The sequence below is a fragment of the Hemitrygon akajei genome, chromosome 10, assembly GCF_048418815.1.
Source record: "Hemitrygon akajei chromosome 10, sHemAka1.3, whole genome shotgun sequence".
Taxonomy (NCBI): Eukaryota; Metazoa; Chordata; class Chondrichthyes; order Myliobatiformes; family Dasyatidae; genus Hemitrygon; species Hemitrygon akajei.
In genome coordinates this window covers 70287486-70309982 of record NC_133133.1, presented here as the reverse complement: position 1 = coordinate 70309982, position 22497 = coordinate 70287486, and the positions used below count along the sequence as shown (strand labels likewise).

The 22497-nt window shown below is 38.5% G+C and overlaps 1 protein-coding gene across 1 annotated transcript in view; it reads right to left on the bottom strand.

Moving 5' to 3' along the window:
• Positions 1-22497, bottom strand: part of tnmd (tenomodulin) — a 138781-nt gene that overhangs the window by 23255 nt on the left and 93029 nt on the right. Inside the window, exons 5-6 of the mRNA XM_073058421.1 lie at positions 6167-6320; positions 4557-4669 (exon numbers count right to left, since the gene is read on the bottom strand). Of these exons, the coding sequence (XP_072914522.1) occupies positions 4557-4669; positions 6167-6320 (267 nt within the window). The remainder of the gene's footprint in view (positions 1-4556; positions 4670-6166; positions 6321-22497) is intronic.

Sequence of the window (22497 nt, the reverse complement as noted above, 5' to 3'; positions counted from 1 at the left end):
AGAGGAGAACTGCCACACTGGTTCAAGCTGATAGCAAGGTGGCAGTAACTTAGATAACAATGTGTTACAACAGTGGTGTGCAGAGGAGCATCTCTGAATGTGCAACATGTCAAACCTTGAAGTGGATGTGCTACAATAGCAGAAGATCATGGACATACACTCAGTGGCCACTTAACAAACTACCTAATACAGAGGTCACTGTTTGTAAGTAGGTTATCACAGAACTGGCAACCGCATACCAACTTCCAGACTTCCACTCTGCTCATATAAATGGGAAAGCACTTAATTTTGAGTCACTATACAGGGTAACATTTAGAACATAAAATGGCACAACACAGGAACTGGCTCTACAACCCACAATATTTGTGCTGAGCATGATACCCTTATACCCGCACATGATCCATATCCTAACATTCTCTGCATATTGCTGTGTGTATCTAAAAGTCTCTTGAATGCCACTATCATGACTGCTTCCATTAAAATCCCTGGCGGCAGACTCAAGGCATCTAGCACTCTCTGTGTAAAATTTAAAAAAACTTGGCCCACACATCTCCTTTAAACTTACCCCCTCTCACCTTAAAGCTATGCCCCCTAGTACTCCACATTTCTACCGTGGCTATTTATCCTATCACACTGTATAAACTTCTTCCATCAACCTCCGACACTCCAGAGAAAACAGGCCAAGATTGACTAACCTCTCCTTGTAGCCTCTAATCCAGGCAGTATCCTGGTAAGCCTTTTCTGTGCCCTTTCCAAAGCCTCCATATCCTTGGGCAACCCAAACTACATGCAATACTTCAAGTGTGGATAGCCAAAGTACCATACAACTGCATCATAACTTCCTGACTCTTACCATGTATCTAGTAATGAAGGCAAGCACACCATTAGCCCTTTTAACCATTCAGTGATGTAGAGACTTGGATCCCAAGACGCCTGTGTACATTGCACCTCTTATGTTTTCCCCTGTCTGTAATTACTTACTCATTAATGGATTTGAGGGGAGCCACCTTGCTCTGAGAGGGGCTGAGGATTTTCCTGATGCCAATCTATATACCCCTGATATTGCCTGTCAGTTCTGCTGTCTGGATGTCTTCACTGAGCTGTATCCAGTACACATTGGTGCAGCAGCTGACAGTCTGCTGAACGTTGCTTCTAGCAGCCCTGAGGATCTGTAGGTTCCTCTCAGCTGGCAGGGCAGCATGGTTGGCTTTGATAACAGGGATTATTTCATTGGATTTGGCTTCAAACCAGTCATCTGTTTTCAAGATTCTCTTCCCAAAAGTAGCTCAGGCTGTGCTGTAGATGGTACTCCACAGAAGTTCCAATTTTTCTGTGACAGATTCTCCAGGCTGCTGGGTACTCAGTTCTTTCTCGGAGGACTTAGAAAACTGCTCCAGCAGGTCTCGGTGAGACATCTTGTTGACATTAATGTGAGGATTCCCTTCTTGTTTAGTGCGATTTTTTGTTTGACTGCAATCCAATCATGCATCACACCAGCAAGTGATCTGTGTCGCAGTCTGTGCTATGTTAGGAGCGTCTGCTGAGGGGGGTTTCCGCTCAGGATCAAGTCCAGCTGGTGCCAGCATCTGGAGTGAGGGTGTACAGGAAACCTTGTGCTGAAACTTGGTCTGACAGTAGGAGTTGCTGATACAGGAATTAGAATAGGTACAGAACTCCAGCAATCTCTGTCTGCTCTCGTTCATCCTACCCATGCCAAAGTGAGCTCAGCAGGAGGGCCATGCGTCAAGGTCTGCACTCACTCTGGCATTGAAGTCACCAAGGAGAACAAGATGTTCCTTGCTGTGGGAATTCCTGATGGTGGCTGCAAGGTTCTCATAAAACTCATCTTTTGCTGCAGATGTGGAATACAGTGTACACCCTTACAGAGAAACTGCTCTTGAGGTGAAAAGTAAGAATTCACTCAAATTCATTGCTACCTGGTTCCACCATCTTCAACAATGTGTTCCTCACTGGATTCTTCAAAGCCCTTCCCTTGCCAGAAAAAGGAATAATCTTTCTTCTTTAGTGTGCCAGAGTCAGCCAGAAACGTCTCCTGGAGGGTGGTTAGGTCCACGTGAAATCGCTTGAGCTTCTCATTTATTACAGCTGTCTTTCTGACCACTGATGTCTTGGAGCTTATCAGAGAGGCCAGTCATCATTATCCAAACATTCCAATATGACAGCTTTAGGTTGGTCTCTTTCACTGTATTGTCCTGCCCCTTGCAGTGTTTTTAGTCTGCTGTTCAGATGATTTCTAATCCCCATGCACCAATCGGGTAGATGAGGTTCATCAGCCTTGGACGGTTGGGAAAGGCTTCAGGCATAAACCCCAAGGAAGAAATCCAGAGCCGGGGTCCCTAAGGTGGTTCAATGTTGTTTACAACTTCACTCTGGCAACCTCTGCGACGACACTGGTGCCAAGCTGTATTGGCGCTTGCCCTTCCCTTGGACTACATCAGTGACGTGGAGAGGGGAAACCCACTGCACGGGCAACTGCCGGTTCTTCAAATCTTTCCGCTCGGGATTGTACCCAGGAGTGGACACAGTCCACCAGAGGTTCAAGCCCATGAACCCCTAGGATCGACGGCTGCCTACAATACTACAGTATGCACCCAATAAGGAGAGCTGACCATGGTAGGTCAGCACTTTTTGACTGGTGGATGCCCAGTCTATGATGGGTGGTAGCTATCCAAAGAAATCTGCGAATCTCTCCTACCTTTGGAAGAAACCCTGGCACCAGTCTTTATGTCCATTGAGCATAGTGAGTTATAATCGGTAACAGCTGCTTCATGTGTTGTGTCAACACCCTGAGCTGAAGCAGGAGTGTCCTCTTCTGAATAGTGTCAATGGTGCCAGGTGAAGTTGATACACAAGCCAGGGCAGTACGATATGCAGAGCAGGCCATTGCCCATGCAGCAGGCTGCCCCTACCCACAATGGTGATGGAATGGTAGAGACTGATACATTCGCAGCATTTTCCAGTCAGTGTCAAAATCAATGCAGGACTGCCTTTCGGATTCCAACTCTTGAGTTTTCCTTGGGGTTCGCTCACAAAGCCTACCCATAAGTGGGTATTGTCGCAAGGCAGTGGAGGTTTGAGATCACAGTTTTCCTTCTCTTTGATAAGCTGCCAGCTACAGCTGATGAGCCCCATCTGCCTGATTCACTTTACACTATACTACCTATATTTCAAATATCTTGAGCAGAGGCTTTCATGAAGCATCATATGGATTCTACTTGGTGATTTCATCCCTCAGTTGGATATATGATAGCCATTGTTTGTTGATTTAAGTCAGACTAACAAATCCATGAGTGCTCTTGTTTTCAACTGGCTTCAAATGTGAACATTCTCTTGCTGGAGAATATGTTTGAGATTTGGAATGGACAGATTGAAAGGGCAGAGGAAGAAGATTGAATGGCATATTTCTAAATGGAACTGGATGTCCACTGGAAGAATAGGGCTTGGCCGAGCTACGAATAAAGACCAGTGTTTTCTGGCTTTTCCAGAGAGCTGGCAAAGGTATGATGGCTCAGGGCACTGTTTTCTTAGTGTGAGATTTGATGTTGATCATTTCATAACTTGAGCACTCATGTCGCATGTCTAAGTTACAATGATTTACAATCTATTTTTTAAAATATGAAAATAGATGCTGATGGCTTCTCATGTAACTAGATTTACTTCCAAAAGCAAATAACCTTGAAACATGACTCATAGCTATTGCACCATATTTAGTATGTAGTTCACTATTAGTTCCAGTGATAATCACTCCTGTTATTTACCTACCCTCAAGAAGTTTATACATTACAGTAAGATATTGATCCCTTAATGATTCTGCACTTTTCATCCAAGACTGCTATATCTATTTCATTAGGTAGGTTGGGCATTAGCCAGCATGGGTGAAGCCATGTGTCGACTCTGATGCTCTGAATCTGTGGAAAGGGAATGATGCCCTTTGATGCTGAGATACAGTGCATTGTAGGATGTGCTGAAACACATCATCAGTGAAGTAACCTGGGGTCATTAGGTCTTTCAGCATCAGACGCCCTCGCCCAGGGGACCCAGCCAGGGTTGATCAGGCCTCAGCTTGTGTCCCAGCAGTATTGGTCCACGGTTCACACCCTTTGATCCATAGCCATCTGGAGGCTCACTCAGCAGCCTCTGTGACGGTCCTAATGGCTTTTTCTTTGCAGCCCCCGAAACGCCAAGGAGAGAGTAACAATAAAGTAGGTTTACTGCATTACAATTATGTTCACTGTTTTTAAAGTACAGTAGTATTAAAACCAAACTTTAATTACAAATATTAACTCTTTACTCTAGTTGCTCAAGGATCACTTCTAACTGATGATTAATGAAAGGTATGTTTAAAAAGAATCCAAATTACAGATTAGTGCAGGTGTTGATGGTATAATTAGAAATGCATTATTAAGGTCCAATTGTGCCATTCAAATTCATCCACTATTTAAGCCATAGTAAAAAACAATTACTTTATGAACATCCAGTTTAACACAATTTGAAAATGTACACCACTTTGTTTGAAGATGGCTGCAGACACTCACATAGTCATTTACAGAGCGTGCTGGGCGCTTTCCATTGGGGTTGCTTTTCAACTCGTCAGAAAGTGCCTCTTCTTCAGCTTCCTCTGGATCTCCAAAATCATAAAGTCCTGTATCTGAAAAGATGCAGTTTTAATTTAGAACTCAAAGAACTCCTCGGAGTGCATGTATTAGAGTGATATGTTTCTCCTATATATTCCAATAGCTATTAGTACATATGTTGCCGCTCTTGAGACATTGTCCAGACAACAAAAACATGGAAATGAAAGCTGACTCCACTGCTGCATTGAGGCTGTATAATTATGGACATTATAAATTTAAAATATATTGATTTATTTTTCATCAACATATCATTGGCGAAAAAGAAAACATGGGATTCCATTTGCAAATTCATTTATTGTTTTATCATAGACTGGCTTGCTTTCATTTTAAAAATGGATTTGCGATTGTTGTTTTTGCTTTGCTTGCATCCAGTGTATGAGAAATTGAACAGCATAAGGCGCAAGGGAACAGAAGATTGAAATGGTGACTCCATTTGTTCTTAAAAAAAAGCTTCTTTTAAGGATACACCAGAAGTGACTTTTGTCTAGACAAGTAGAAATCTATGAGCAGATGTCCATTAATTTGTGATCAATACAGCCTCAAATCATGCTTTTGACACATCCATTACAGGTTTATGAACATAATCAGTAGCTTTCAATAGCTTGTGCTTTATGCCAAGCAGTGGTGGGTTTTGGGTCAATGTCCATTCAGCGTTTTGCTAAAAACAATTACAGATGTGAGCATCTTTAATAACTGGTATATCTTCCCTGAGCTAAATATTGTAAACACATTAATATGTAACTTATTACCAGTTCTGTGTCAGTGTTCTAGGATTGCAATAAGCTGAATGATACTTGTTGATACTTCTTTGTAGTGTAAATCATTAAAAAAGAACACATTAAACCCATTTCAGATAGACCAATCACTTCAAGGTGAATATTTCTGGACAAGATGTAACATCCTTTAGCCTGATACTTGGATGTAAGTGATTTATAACTTCAAAAAAAAACTTGCAAACAAATAGCAGGGTAAGAATTTGACATATAAATATGTCACAACCTACCAATGAACACTGCTTATTGAAATTTCCTTTTTTTTTTTTACCAATTGTAAGGATTTCTACAAATGAGTTCAAGGTAAAATCTTATCACGGGACTTAACAAAGAATTTTATTACAATTAAAGTTCTGACTCAACGTTGATTACATATCATTTTATTCACTGCTTATTCTTTTTCAGATGCAGTATAATCATTTTGGATGGTAAAATTAAAGCTTTAAATCTTGTTTCAAATTAAATAATTTGTCAATAATTCTTACTTTTTCATTACCATACTTGCATAATTCACAAGGGAGAGCCAAGCTTTCAATTTAGATTGTGTATGATACTGAGTTAATGATATTAAGTTAATCACTGAAACAGCAATCAGAGTCTACAGCAGCTTCTTAGTCTTGTAAGTATTGTATAAGTGAACAAAAAGCATTGATCATATCTATTAATAAAAAGGTTTCTTTGATATGAACATGAAACTACATACAAACACTTTGATACCTTTATTTCTGTTGTTTTTACCTTTCAAATATATTGGACGGAGCCAATAAATAGGAAGATTGCCACATATTTCGAGGACTTTTGAATTCAGCAGAAAATGTTGGTCCTTAATTGGATGCTCAGCTGCCACCCAAACAAGAGACTCATCAAACTTCACTGGCATAATTTCATCTTGCTGTTAAAATGAATGGTGGGTGTTAACCTTTTTATGTCAATGGCAAAAAAGTAAAACTTCATTATTTTTTTTAATTTGGCAGTTTCATCCAAAAGTTGAACTGTAAAAAAAAACCTCTGAATTTATTAGTAGTACAATAAGAGCAAATGACAAGACATAATTAAATTCAACTTCAGTCTGAACATATGGCGTGGTATAATTGGTTTTTCCACAAGTACTGATTAGTAGAATTTCATTAGGAAACTTTGTGCACGAACCTATTTTTCATCATTAGGCAGTACAGAAAAGGGCTTCAAATGCTATGTCAGCAGCAATGTACTTTTGTCAGGATGATTTTAATATGAAGACTTTTAGGATGCAGTTGTATTGCTCATGCCAGGGTAAGAAAACATGGTGATTCTTGATTTGGCACATCTAAGCCTTTCTTCTATGTCTCATGCTGACAAAATGGCTCTCAATAAACTTGGATTGAACAAAACTTTACTCCCTGGAGAAGGGCAGAGAGGAGCATTAGAAACAGCCTGAATGTTTTTACCATTGTAAAGCACTGAGAAGATGTTTTTCTTAGATTAGAGCAGGGATCCAGCAGATTGATTTCACCATTATTGGAATTTAGCTAAGCATTTCATATAATTTCTTCTTTTGCTTTGGAATAAATATACTGGTGTTAGCCTCATTGACAAAACCTCATTAAATATAAATATTATAAATTACACTTCTGTAAACAGAAATGGTTATTCATGTTAATTCCTAGGAAGAGCAGAGACTGAAGGAAAGTTGGCTATTAAAGTATATAAGTATGTGATCTGGATAAAAATGTAGGTGGGCTGATTATTAAGTTTGCAGATGACATGAAACTTGACAGAACTGTTGCTACTGAAGAAGATTGTCAAAGGATACAGTGAGATATAGATTAGTTGGAAATGTGGGCAAATAAATGGCAGATGGAGTTTAATCTGGACAACTGTAAAAAAAGAATAAAAATATATTTATATATACTGTATATACAGTAGATTCCAGTCAATTGAGACATATTGGGACCAGTACATTTTGACCCAAATAAACAGCAGCCCTGTAGTGTTCTCGCTCAGGTGTAAGAGAACTCTGAACTAAACACCGAGGTAAACTGTAGTCAATGAAAACAGGATCGCAGTAAGATTTAACCGTTTACTGTTCACTCTTCCACATTAACGTATGGTGAAAACTGTTGATAAAACAATACAAAATTTGTACAGTATTTGTTTCCTTCTTGATATCTCATTTACATCATAAATACTTGCAAAAGTAAACTACAACAACTACATTACATTAAAATGCAGCATACAGTCAGAATCTACCTACGCCATTGACTGCTTTAAATACACTTCAACACAAACTATCCGCAACTCTTTAACTAACGAAAACATAAACCTTATCAACCATCATTACTTTTAACAGAATCAGCGTTAACATTTTAATTCAACACATCGATTATCTCATGAACTTACGGCGTTGCTTCACTGATGTTTCTAGTGCGTAGAAAGAAAACTTTTCTTGCGCTGATCTTGCACATGTGAGCCCCCTCCTTCCCATTTCTCCAAACCTGTATTTTCCCACAGGATGCGGCGAAACCGGGTGTGACGTCATCGCATGCCGCGATATATCACAGACAACGATTTACTTTAAACAATCCGAACTTTAACTAAAAAATGCTAACAAACGAATTACTAAAGCGAAAATATTATAAACTAAACAAATGCCATAAAGGCAACACAAGCCCCATTAGCTAAACTTCCATGGAAGTAGCTAAAAAGGTATAAAAATCAATACCATTTAACTGTAACAAATTATTATTTAAATGAAATAGAGAACAAATTAGATCCCTACCAATACTACACCAATTCTATAAAACTGTGTATCAGTTCCTAATAATTATTGACAGAGCAAATCATCCAGTGTTCATGCTCCCTGGATTGTAAATGGACAAAAACAGTGAAGATATCTAGTGCAGATAGTGTACTAACATTAAACAGTGCTTTGATGATTGCATCCTCCAAATCTTCATTTCAAATGTAACATTCAAGATGATTATTGATTTCTTCAAATTCTACGTGATTCCTAAATTGTTGAAGTCGTAAAATTGTTTAATTTTCACTCTTGTCCATTTCTAGCAAATCCAAGCCTGTGTGCTTGAAAGCACAGTGAGAAAAACAGTTCCAAATTGACTTAATATTTAGTTCTCACAAAATATCAGTGACAGAAATTATTGCTTTTTGAACACAAGCACACACAGCTGATGCTTTTTAAAATCTGTTTGCTCTAAGCATGGTGTAAGGTCTAACATCCACACAAGTGTACCCGTCTGATGCTAGTTAGAAATTGTTTGACAACAGTTTTCTGTGCCAATTAAGTGGCATAGTGTCCTAAACAAACAATTGAGTCATCAATCAAGGGATCAGCAGTGGAAAGAGTAAGCAGTTTCAAGTCCTGGGGGTTAATATCTCTGAAGATTTATCCCAGGCTCAACATATTGATGCAATTATAAAGAAGGCATGACAATGACTACATTTTATTAGGAGTTTGAGGAGACTTGGTATGAGACCAAAGACACTCACAAATTTCTACAGATGTAGCATGGTGAGCATTCTAACTAGTTGCATCACTATCTGGTATGGAGGGGTGACTGCACAGGATCAGAAAAAGCTGCAGAAAGTTGTAAACTCAGTCAGATCCATCATGGGCACTAGCTTCCCCAGGATGGAGGATGTCTTTAAAATGTGAAGCTTTCAAAAAGGCAGTATCCATCATTAAGGATCCCCATCACCCAGGACATGTCCTTTTCTCATTACTGCTAACAAGGAGAAGGAGGTACACAACTCTGAAGATACAGACACAATGTTTCAGGCAGAGTCCTGCTGAAGGGTCTTGGCCCAAATTGTTGACTGTACTCTTTTCCACAGATGCTGCCTGGTCTGCTGGGTTCTTCCAGCATCTTGTGTGTCTTGCTTGGCTTTCCAACATCTGGCAGATTTTTTCTTGTTTGTGACAATGTTTTAGGAACAGCTTCTTCCCCTCCACCATCAGATTTCAGAATGGACAATGAACCCATGTACATTACTTCAATTTTTTTTCTTTTCTTTTTGCTGTCTTTTTGAACTGTTACTCAATTTAATTTTTAAGAATATATTTCTTATGGTAATTTATAGTTTAAAAAAATTATGTATTACAATGTACCGCTGCCGCAAAACAACAAATTTCATGACATATGCCAGTGATTATTCCTGATTCTGATTGTGATTATGATACAGTACTGTACAAAAGTCTTAGGCACATATATATGTATAGCTAGGATGCCTAAGACTTTTGCAAAAAACTGTAGTAATCTTGTGTATTGCACTGTCCTACTGCCACAAAAAAAAAACAGATTTCATGACGTAATCCTAATTCTGACAGGATTGAGAGTGGGTCGGGGCAGGGAGAGTGGAATCATGGTTGGGAAAGGAGGAAGGGAGAGGGGAGGGAGTGGAAAGCATCAGAAATACATTCCGTAATGATCAATAAACCAAATGTTTGGATTAATTGACCTTGCCTGGTGTCTCCGGGCTGGGTGTGCCTGCATCCACACCAAGCACCAACCCCCACTCCAGGCACTCCTTCTCTGCTACCTGTCCCACACCCCTCCTGTCCTAAGCCACATATATAGGCTTTTGCACAGTACTGTAGAAAATTAAATAAAAGTAGTATTATTAAAAGTAGTAGAGCAAAATAGAGAGGTAGTGTTCATGGGGTGGTTTATTGGATGGTGGAACATAGAGCACAGCACATAGAAATCTACAGCACATTACAGGCCCTTCGGCCCACAATGTTGTGCCATCCATGTAACCTACTTTCAAAATTGTCTAGAATTTCCCTCGTGCATGCCCTCTATTTTTCTAAGCTCCATGTACCTATGTAAGAGGCTCTTAAAAGATCCTATTGTATCCACCTCCACCACCGCTGCTGGCAGTACATTCCACGCACCTACCACTTTCTGTGTGAAGAACTTACCCCTGACATCCCCTTGCTACTTATTTCCAAGCACCTTAAAACTTTGCCCCATTGTGCTAGCCACTTCAGCCCTGGGAAAAAGTCTCTGGCTATCCACATGATCAATGCCCCTCATCATCTTATACACCTGGTTTATGGAAGGGAAAAAACTGTTCCTAAAACATTGAGACTGTGTCTTGAGATCCCTATACCTCCTCCCTGATGGCATCAGTGAGAAGAGGGCCCTTAATAATAGATGCTGCCTTTTTGAGGCATCACTTTTTGAAGGAGTCTTGGAGCTGGCTGAGCTTGTAACACACTGCAGTTTTTCGGAAAGAGCTGTGCAGTCGCCCTCCATTTCAGAGAGTGGTGCAAGCATCTTTAGAAATTTGCTGGAGTTTTTCGTGATGTACCAAATCTCCTCAAATGCCAAATGAAGTATAGCTGCTGATGTGCTTTCTTTGCAGTTGCATCTATATAGACCTGGGATAGTTCTTCAGAAATGTTACACCCATGAATTTGAAACCTCACCCTTTACACTGCTGATCCCTCAGTGAGGACTGGTGTGACTGGTGTGTTTTCCCTTACTTTCCCCTCCTCCTTCTTGAAGTCCACAATCAATTCTTTCAACATATTGATACTGCGAGCACTGTTGTTATTGTGACACCACACAATTTACTTATCTCCCCCTGCAGACCTCCTGATCACCATCAGAGATTCTGCAACTACAGCAGGTTCATCAGCAAATTTATAGATGGTAATTATTTTCTTCATTTGCCCTCTCCCACCCTCCCACCTTCCCCCTCGGCTGATTTCACTGATCACCTGCCAGATTGTGTTCTTTCCCCCTTTCCCCACCTTCTGTTCTAGTGCTGACAAATGATCTCGGCATGAAACATCAACTCTTTACTCCCCTCCATAAATGCTGTCTGACTCACTGAGCCCTCTGTACTTTGTGTGTGTTGCTCAAGATTTCCTGCATCTGCAGAATCTCTTCTGTTTATTTTGTGGACTGAATTGAAAGATTAGAATGGCAACTTAGTCTACTATTTCCTAACACTGAGGTTGTGGAAGGGTCAGAGGTCAAATATTTAACTTTGTGTCTAAGCAGAACACACATTGGGTATTAAAAAGCTGGAGCTGAAAGCAGTGGAAGGAAACAACTTTCTTCATAAGAGTTGATCTAATTAGTTCAAGAAAGACTACACTTGCCTGCAAAGCGGAATTTAATCCAAGACAATCTATTTGCTCATAAGAATACTGTGAAATAGATTGTTTTTCACACATTCACCTATGCTGCATATAAAATATTCCAGTTTGTTCATTTCCTTCAGTGTTTATCCATCTGTCATCTAGATATTTTAATTTGAACATAACTGAAAGCTAGTTGAACTCCTACAGCACTGCCAATAGCAAATTTGATTATGTACTTGCTTATAGTTGTAGCATGAAATTCAGCAATAACGTTTTGCTGTATCTGGCAGAACGACATCCTTAAGGATATAGATCTATACAGGTAGGATCCAATTGTTGTGAAAAAGTTGAATTATTGGCTAATAATTCCTAAAGAGTGAACTTGGGAGCTGGTCAGAAGCAATTACAGAGACATTATTGTTATCTAATTTTTTTTTATAAAGAAATGCTTTGACAGTTTTTTGTGTCAACAGTTAAAATGTTAAATTAGTATATATAGCAATGAAGCTCTCAAGCTATCAGTCAGATGAGTAGTTAATAAATATTTAAGTATTATACCATGTAATATTTGCCAACAAGATTATCACTGCTCAGTAGTGCTGAACACACTATTTAGTATAGTCAATGTGTTACACACTGACTCCAACAGCTTTATTGAAATAATATTTGGAGGAAATGTACAACTGACAGTTGCTGCTATGGAACATGTGGTGCTACCATACAGCCTTGGGTTTCCAAGGCTTGTCTTGCTAATGAAGTTTAACATGACCTATGACTTTAAAGACCAAGGAGTTTTTGTTGAGCTTCTAGTTATGGGGCATTTGCAGACTGGATTTTCATGAGACCAGATTGTTGATTGCATCCCATATCTTAAAATCTTTATATGGATGAGTAAACTACATCTTAAAATATAATTGCTTAATGATATTTTAAGGCAGATTGAAATTCAGGGGCAGGAGCCACAACTTTTGTCCACTATTTGTTTTACGGGTGAGGGGACTCAATGGGATCCACTGGGATTTTGATTTGTCAAGGTAATCTTGAAATTAAGGCAAACTTGGTAAGAGGTTAAATGGTATCTAAAATAAGTTTCTAAATTTTGTCAAACCTGCAGAGTATTTTGAATAATACCTAGTAATCCTATCCAGTGGAGATTGTGTAAGGCTAAGTCGGACTAATATTTTGAACATTATTTTGAACTTTGCTATCTGTCACAAGAGTTTCTTTGTGCATGTAAGATTTATTCTTACTAGATGTGTTCAAGGTAAATGTTAATATGAGGTGCCACTGCAGGTGGAGTTTAACATCGACCACTGTGTTCATTGTCAGCAACATTATCTGAATTTTTAAGGTCTGTTTATCTAAAGGGAGGTTCCAGTCTTCCACCTCAAGTTGTTTCTAATTAATGTTTTGGTAAATCGAACTTAATTTAAGAATGGGTTTTATCAATGAGCTGTGTGGGAGACCTGCGGCAGGTCACCAGAATCAGTCAGGATAGATTGGACAAGTTGCAATCCAACCTTTGTATTCAAATGATCTGGATGTCCAACAGTATGTGTTTTAGAATGTGCTGGTTCTTATTTGTATCTCACTGCTTAGAGAGAGGAAATATGTTGAAAGAAACCATTCATAGATGAGGAAACGAAAGACTGTTCCATCAACTAATTGTTTGATCCAAACCATTGGCTTGCTGCTGAAATCTGGTAAGCCAGTCCTTCAATATTCATCAGATTCTGAATGGATAAAAAGTAGGATTGAAATATGAATGACGTTAAAATGCCAGTTATTTATTTCTGATTTAACTCTCATGGCTTCATATAACACAGAAGGAGAGTATATGGCTCATCAAGTCCATGCTGGCTCTCAGATCAAACCCACTTTGTACATCCTCCTCATTTTCTCAAACTTACCTCAGTACCCAGTCACATGAGAAGTAATTTTACAACAATCAACTAACCCATCAAGCAGCACACCTTTGGGATACAGGAGGACACTAGAGCACCTGAGGTAAATTCTCAGAGTCACCTATAGACTCTACATGCTCAATATCAAAGCTCAGAATTGACTTAGAGTTGCCGAAGCATGGAGACAGTTGCACTACCTGCAGTGCCAGTGCATCTTCTTGGACCATTCGTTTACGTTAAGAATATACAAAATGCAAGGTGCTATTGGATGCTAATTATTTATACTTGTACCTGCAAGTGAATACTTATTCCAGTATGTTATGCTTTATTCTTGTCTCCTTGTCAGCAAATCTGTTACTGAAGGTCTTGAAATAACTCCAATCTAATACTCAGAAGAATTACAAAGAAGTGAAATGAGGGTGCCCCCTCCTTCACCTTCACCAACAATTATAATAGTCTGGAGCTCACTACAAGGTGGAACTTCTACTCTATGACTCTATGGTATCTTAGTACCTTTAATCATGACTGACTGAACCTGAATGAATGAAGATTATCAACAGCTAATCAGAGGGTGAAAGAGCTGGTAAAGATATTAAGACACCAAATTGGACAGAGAGCAGGGTTCTAAGAATGAGTTAGGAAGATGAACTTTAAGTTGAAAGATGTAGTCAACAATGACAGGAACAAATGGGACCGATAAATCTTTTTGCTCTTAAAATTTGTACGATAGGTCAATGAGTGCTTGCTTTTAAGAGACTTATCACTGCAAAACCTTATTAGGCATGAGGCCCAAGGCATCTTCTACTGCAGATTGGGCCTTATCCATAATAAGATCATTACTTTGTACATCCATCAGTGTGGTTTGCAGTTGTTGCAGAGATATAAGGTTGCAGGGAGAAGAGAGAGCTATCGTAAGAAGTTGAGTATGCATTTTAAAGAGGACATACTGAAGACAAAAGAGGCTTTGTACCTCCTTCTGCAGAAATGTGCTCTGACATCTATGTAGACTGGAAAAATCATAGAAGTGATGTTGCATGCCATTTGATTCAACTAAGCGTGACCCAGCACCCTGGCAACCCTGCATCAGGTACCCAAAGGACCTAGAATTAAAATTGATAAGAACTTGATCCACATTGTATCCATGAATTTCTTTTTTTGAAAACTACATCACAGAATTTTACTTGTGTCTCACATAAAAACCTTGATAACATTTCTAGGTTTATGTACATACAGTACAGTCAAAAAACTCATGTTGAATTGATTATACAAATTGGAACAACAACTGAGAAATTATAATGGCTAGTTGGAAGAGATCATTGCAGCTGGAGGAACTCAAAGGGTCAAATAGCAGCTGCTTTGGGTTGACCTTTCCTCCAACTCCCCCCCACCCCCCAGTTGCTGCTTGACCCACTGAGTTTCTCCAGCAGACTTTTTGTTGCTCTGGATTCCAGTATCTGCAGTCTCTTCTGTCTCCCTGTAGACCATTGCTGCAACTTTTCAGTTGCTTTCATAATGTTAATAAAATGACCGATGTTTACTGAAGGCTAAAAGACGATTAGCTTAAGCTTTGACCAATTAAAAATCTGACATTAAAAACATCAAAACTCTCTTCTAGAGCGCGCAAAATTCTCCATTCATGTTTGCTAACTGGAATTGGGATGAACACATTCCTTGACTGCAGAATGTTGAGAAATGAGTAAATTTTACATAATAGCCTCAACCAAATAAAGTTAAAGGTGATTCAAGTAACTCTGTCAGAGTGTAGGACCGAATTTGGAAGTAATATCCCAAGATGGAATCCTGAATGGATCTCTGCTTTCAGAAATGGAAAATACACAAAGCATGGGCATCTTGGTATATTTCATCAGATTAGATTTAAGGGCAATGGACTACATTTTTAAGATTTGTAATCTCTCCTCATATTCAAACTGGAAGATTGGGCATCAGAAGATTAAGTGATTACATATAGGATCAGAAATTGATATTCTGAAATGAGAGGGTCATGGAGTTACACAGCATGGAAATAAGACCTTGGGTTCACACTTGTTCAATTCAATTCAGCTGTTTTCCAGATCTAGACCCATTTTCCTACATTTGGCCCATTTACATCCAAACTTTTCCTATCCAAGAACCTGCCCAAACATCTCCTAAATATTGTGAAAGTACCTGCCTCTACCAATTTCTGTGGCATCTCATTCTATATAGCCACTACCTTCTGTGTAAAAATCTAATACATCAGGTCTTCTGTAGATCTTTATCTTCTCACCTTAATTCTATACATTCTAGCTTTAGTCTCCCTTATTCCAGGAACAAGACTATGATCAGAGAAACTGTGATCGGAGAAACTTCTTCACACAGAGAGTGATGAATCTGCGGAATTCTCTGTCACACGAAACAGTTGAGGCCAGATCATTGGCTATATTTAAGAGGGAGTTAGATATGGCCCTAGTGGCTAAAGGGATCAGGGGGTATGGAGAGAAGGCTTCTGAGTTGGATGATCAGCCATGATCATACTGAACGGCGGTGCAGGCTCGAAGGGTCGAATGGCCTACTCCTGCACCTATTTTCTATGTTTCTATGTTTCTAACATCCACTTTATTTATACCGGTGATGAGTTTATAAATCTCTACAAGGTCACTCCTCAGCATCTTTCACTTCAGGGAAAACACTCCCAGCCTATCCAGTTTCTCTTTATAACTCAAACCCTCTATGAGAGGGTTTGAGTTATAAGATACAAGATCCTTGTGAAGCTTGTGAGCTACAAGATCCTTGTGAAATTTTTCTGCACCCTGTTTAGCAATTTCACATTTTTCCTATGCCATGACAGCTAGCAATGCACATAGTATAGGAGTGATTTCACCAAAGTCTTATAAAGCTACAACATGATGTCTCAACCCTGGTACTTAGTGGCTCATTCAGTGAAGCCAAGTGTATCCTATGAATTCTTCACCACCTTAGCTTCTTGTGTTGCCAATTTCAGGGAAATATGTACCTACGCTCTTAGGTCTTTATGTTTGTGTCCTACAACAATTCCGTAGGCCCTGTCATTCACTGTATATGCCCTGCCTTGGTTTAACTTCACAGAATGTATCACTTGACATTTGCTTACATTAAATTTCATCTACTATTACTTTGCTCAGTTTCTCAATTGATCTGGATCTTCTTGTAACTATAGACAACATTCCTTACTATCTGTCACAGCAGCAATTTTGGTGTCATCCACATACTTACATTCTAATTTATATCTTGAATATATATGATGAAACAATGGGAAACCGAGCACCAATCCCTGCAGTGCACTAGTGGTTTTATTCTTCCAATCCCACCCTCTGATTCATTTCACCAAGCCTATTTTGTATCAGATTGGCTATCTCACCCTGGACCCCATGTGATCTCACCGTCTGGACCATCCTAATGTGCCGGACCCTGTTAAAAGCCTTACTAAAGCTTAGGTTCTAGCTACTGCCCTGCCCCTTGTTAATCCTTTTGGTCACCTCTTCAAAGAGCTTAATTAATTCATGAGCCATGATATTCCACACACAAAGCCATGCTGACCATCCCTACACAGTCTTCACTGAAAACCATAGATGAACTGAGCATGTATTTCAACAATTACCTTGTTGCGGACTTCCCTGTACCTTGGCTTACTTAGTCTATCAAAGTACTGCAGATGCTGGAATCACTCAATTTGACTTGATGAGTGTTCCTAGCATTTTCTGGCTTTATATTTTCAAAAAATGGAATAGGATGAATCCCAATTCCACAATTTAGCTTTAAAATCATTAATATGTATTTCAATGTCAACAGATTTATTGTAATGTCTGGCATGTAGTCATGTCAAATTAAATCTGACACTGTTGGATTGAAAATATATTAATTTTGTTAATTAAAATAAATTATTGTTTACTCTTATCATTTTGTGCTTGAATTTAATAGAAAGCTTTATTCTGGATTATTAAAGCATTCAGCAGTAGCTACAGTTATATTTCTTCTGCAGAATAGCAATGAGGTATCTAAATCTATGCACTTCTAAACTTAACATATTCTATTTAAGTAATTTTTGCAATATATAAGATCTTATCAAAATCTGGGTTTGAAAGCTTTTGAAGCTTCAGTTATTTTGCATGCATACAATTTGAAGGACTCTAGGAATTAATCCAGTGAACTCACTTAGAAGTGAACTCTTTCTTACAATTAATTGTAAAGGTACAGTATATTCATATTAAAGGTGGAAAGAATAAACTTTTATATGTTTGGGATTGAATTGTAATTTTATAAGCTTGCATTTTTTGTGTTAATCGACTGCAGAGTACCCAGGTCATTTGGTGCCACAGATATCTATACTGCATATTGGGTCCCAGGAAGATATACTGGTGTCCCAGCAATGACTGGCTGCAATCACAGAAGTAACGCACTGAATGTGGGTTGCACTGGAATATAAAGACCAGATAGCAAGTACTTGAGCCAGAGTCATTGAGAATGAGATCTGGAGTCTGGAAATGGTCTGTAGGTTGAATGTAGAATAAGGACATAGTATCACCTTCATTGCAAAACTATGGTGATGGATTATCCAGGAGAGCAAACCTTGACTTGTATCTGAACAGGGAGCAAGATTTGTGGCAGGCAAGTACCTTGGATGCCAAGTGAAACTTTAACCATTATCACAAATGGCATTTGTGTCAGGCAGCTGATTTACTCAGTCTAATTCATTATGCCTTGCTCCCTATTGGGAATTTTTGCTTGATCATAATCCAGTTCCCTATTTAATTTGTTGACATAAGCAGCCATAATTTTTTCCAGTGTGAAGCTTGTACCATGTGCTCCAGAGAGTCTAATTGTTAGGAATAGCTATGCCTTTAAACAGCAAATGTTCCATTGCGCCATTAGAAAATAATCTCTGTGCCTTATTTTTTTTTAGCAATAATAGGAAAGATTGAGAACAAAACAGGGAAATGCCTGGTCATTATAGATTAGCCATGCTCTTCATAAAACCACTGATGCATTGGACAAGCATTGTCATACCCATATATCTCGCCTTTTAAAAATGGCTGAACCTTTATTTGCTAATATTGACCTTCTTTCATGATGCTTGCAAAGAAGTATTTTTGACAAAACTTCTCAACTTAGATTTCCTACCTCATTGATAATGGTGCACATTTTCACAAATGTCGGGGCAATCAATGCTCTATAAACCTAGGCTGAGTCTTTCCTACACTGCTGCTCTGGTGCTGTGTTATCAGCCAGATTAGCTCAGGCAGAAGAAATAAAATCAGTTGTTTGGAGATAACTGAAATCAGCTGGAGCCATGATTAAAACTATATAATTTAAAATGTGCACATTGTAAAGAATATTTTTTCTTTAACTTCCATTGGCCTTTGTCTCCAGAAAGAGAGAGGAAAAAGTGAACATTGAACCACTGAAACATTTTGCTGGAGAAGTAGTAATGGGAAACAAAGAAATGGAGGAACTGGATAGGTACTTTGTATCAGTCTTTATAATGGTAGATAGCAGTACTGCACGAGAAGTTCAAGGGTTCAGGGGCAAACATGAATATAGTGGCCACTGCCAAAGGTGAAGGCGCATGGGAAGCTAAAAGGCCTGAAGGTAGATAAATCACCTTGAGCAGATGGACAATGCCTCAGGGTTCTGAAATACGTAACTGTACTGATTGTGGGGATATTATTAGTGATCTTTGAAGAATCACTGGAGTCAAGGAGGGTCCCATAAGAAAGGAATATCACACATATAACTTCTCTGTTTAAGAAGGGAGAGAGGCAAAACACAGGAAATTATAGGCCTGTTAGTCTGACTTCAGTAGTTGGGAAGACTTCGGAGTCTATTTATTATTAAGGATGACATTTTGGACTACATGATGAAATAAGGCAAAGTCAGCATGGTTTCATTATGGGGAGATCTAGCCTGACAAAACCGTTGGATTTCTTTTGAGAAGCTTACAAATGAGTCCGTGGACATAATTAATTGTACTTTCAGAAGTCATTTGACAAGGTTTTGCACAAGAGGCTGCTAAACAGGAGCCTATGGTGTAAGAGGGAAAGACTGATGAAGGGTCTTGGGCCAGAACTGTGACTGTTACTTTCCCTCCTTGGATGCTATCTCAACCATTGATTTCTTCCAGCATTTTGCTCCAGATTTCTAGAATCTCCAGTTTGTTATGTGTCAGAATATTAAGAACTGTGGGGTGTTATAAAATGGTGTTAAATACAAGAAAGCAATTTCTGGTCACCGCAAAACAAAAATAAACTTTGTATGAATTTTGCTGAGCATTAAATTGACCACATATTTCTATTTTCTTGTTCTGTTTGGCTTGTGACATTATTATAATCAAATCAATATAATAAGTCTATTAAATTGAAAAGAAAGGAAAAGCAGTGAACACTGAAGGTTACACGAACTTGTACACTGCTTCATTTTAAATTCTGATACAATAAAATAGCAGGGAAAATATGCTTATTATATCGAATTGCAGAGTAATGAAAAATATTAGGTAAGGGGAACTTGAACTGGGAATGAACAGACAAACCAATGCATTGATGTTCTTCTATCAAATGAATTAGCTCCAATTCTGTAGAATGTGGGGAGTTTTCAGTTGTTGAGGATAAACAATGAGAAAAGAAATAGCGCAGTGATCAGAATCCAAATCATGTTTATTAATTAATGTATGATGTGAAATCTGTTGTTTTGCAGCATCAACGCAGTGCAAAGACATAACACTACGATAAATTGCAAAAGAAATAGAGCAAAAGAGAAGGAATAATGAGATAGTGTTCATGACCATTCAGAAATCTGATGGTCGAAGAGAGGAAGCTATTTCTGAATCGTTGAATGTGGGTTTTCAGATTCCTGTACTTCCTCCCTAATGGTAGTATTGGAAGGAATGATGTGAGCAAATAGACATACGGAGTGTATTTGCAAATGTAATAAATAATGAAAGCAAGAAAAACGGTCGTCTTTTTAATGGAAGGAACATCTTGGCCCATAAATTACATTGTTCTGTCTGATGCAGGACACATAGACTTTGATGCATATTCAGCAGGACAGTAGCATCTCAGTTAAAGATCATGCCTGCTACTAATTCAGAGAGGCACGTTTTCCTTCATGCAGTACTGTGCACAAAGGAATATTAGCTCTCTGGGTCCCAAAGTCAGGCTGAGGAGAAAATGGATGAACAGTTGCAGGGAGGGAGGGTCAAGCTACAGGGGGAGATTCTGATTTGGAGAACTAGTACTTTTTGGAGAGAGGGAGTTGAATTTTAAGACATCAATCAGTGTATTAGAGAATTGGCCCACCAGAGATTCGGGATGCAAATCAATAGGTGGAAGAGAACAGCATCATGGGGAGGGAAGCACAAAGGATAGAAGGTAAGTATATGATTTATCTTCAGACACTTAGTTCTTTTCATTAGTTGGAAAACATCTCTCTCAGGAATGACAAGCAATGGATGGTCCTGTGATATGGTGGACTGACATCACCTGCAATGCACTATACCCTGAAATAGATGCCACTTAATGCGTATCTAACAGTGAAGAAAGCATAGATACACAAATATAACTTGCCTCGTTGTAACACAGGAATGACCACTCCAGGAAAAGGGCATTTTCAATCATATATCACTGAAATAAAGCTTTTTAATTCTGTGAATACTGTGTTTAAATAAAATCTTGAGATAAAGAAGCCTTTTGCAAAGATTATTCAGTATGTGAAGGAATGGAGATGAGCAGAGCTGATGCAGTATTCTATAAAGTCTGTGAACTAAAATGTATCATTTAATATCTAATCATTTTGCCAATTTATATCCTGAACCAAATAACATATTGGAAAATAACCAGGGAACTGAAACATAAGACTCATCTGTCCCTCCACAGCATGAACAGGAATGAAAAGATCTTAGAGAAAATAACTTGAAAACCAAATAGGTCTTGGTGGAGGCACAGTTATTTATTATGTCTGGGCAATACCTACACAAGCTGGTAAATGATGAGAGCCACATTTAAACAGGGACAAAAGTCAGAGAAAGAATCTTATTAAAGTGAAAACCAAACCTGATAATGTTGATGAAATATTGGTGCTTGCAAATAGAATAATTAGCTCATCACAATCCATATATTACTTGAAGGCACTGAAATAAATAGAATCAGAGAGCAATTGAAAAGCTATGGCTAAATGTGAGCAGTTGGATATAATGAACACTGAAGTTTGAATTAAAAAGTTAAATTAGGTATGTTCACTTTGTATATTAAAAAAGAAGGTACATTTGTCATGGCAACCTCAGACACCTGACCTGAAACATTGGTCTTAACTAAGTCACCTGACAAACGTGATTAATAGGTAAGGGTTGTAAAGTTGAAGATACAAATCACTCTTGATCTAATTGAACAGTAGGACAAAGTTGAGTGTCTAACTAGTTCATGTTTGCTCTTGTGTACTCAAACTGTAGTGCAGGAAAGAAGGCGGTTGCTATGGAACCAATAAACTAAGAAGAACCAGTTGACTGGTGGGCAAAAAATTTTTTCCTTACACATTGATCTGGACCACCAAGTGGAAGGAAAAGGAGCACTTATGATATTACTTGGATGAAGTAAAGATTTAATGGATAAAGACAAGGCATTAATTTATTATGATTCTTTGAAGATTTAACAGAATTGATTGATGATGATAATATGGTGGATAATCTATATCTTCACTATGAAAGAGGCTTTTCATAAGATACATCAGAAGGAATCTATGGGGACAGTGAAAGCTCTTAGGATAGAACAGGGCTTGCAAATTAGATAGTAAATTGACTGAATGGTAGGAAATGTAGGGGGCTGATGAGTGGTGATAGTTCTGGTTCCATAACTGTGAGCAGCAGTAGAAGAAAGGAATCATTACTTGGTCACTTGTTTGTCAGAGTTATTAAAAAGGACCTTGATAATTTTCAATATCTACCTATATTTACAGATAAGACCAGCTTCTGTGATGGGAAAATTGACAGAGATACATAAAAGCTCTATCCACTCTGTCATTTTACTCATAAGGTAGAGAAAATAAAGATATTCAGGAGAACTTGATTACCT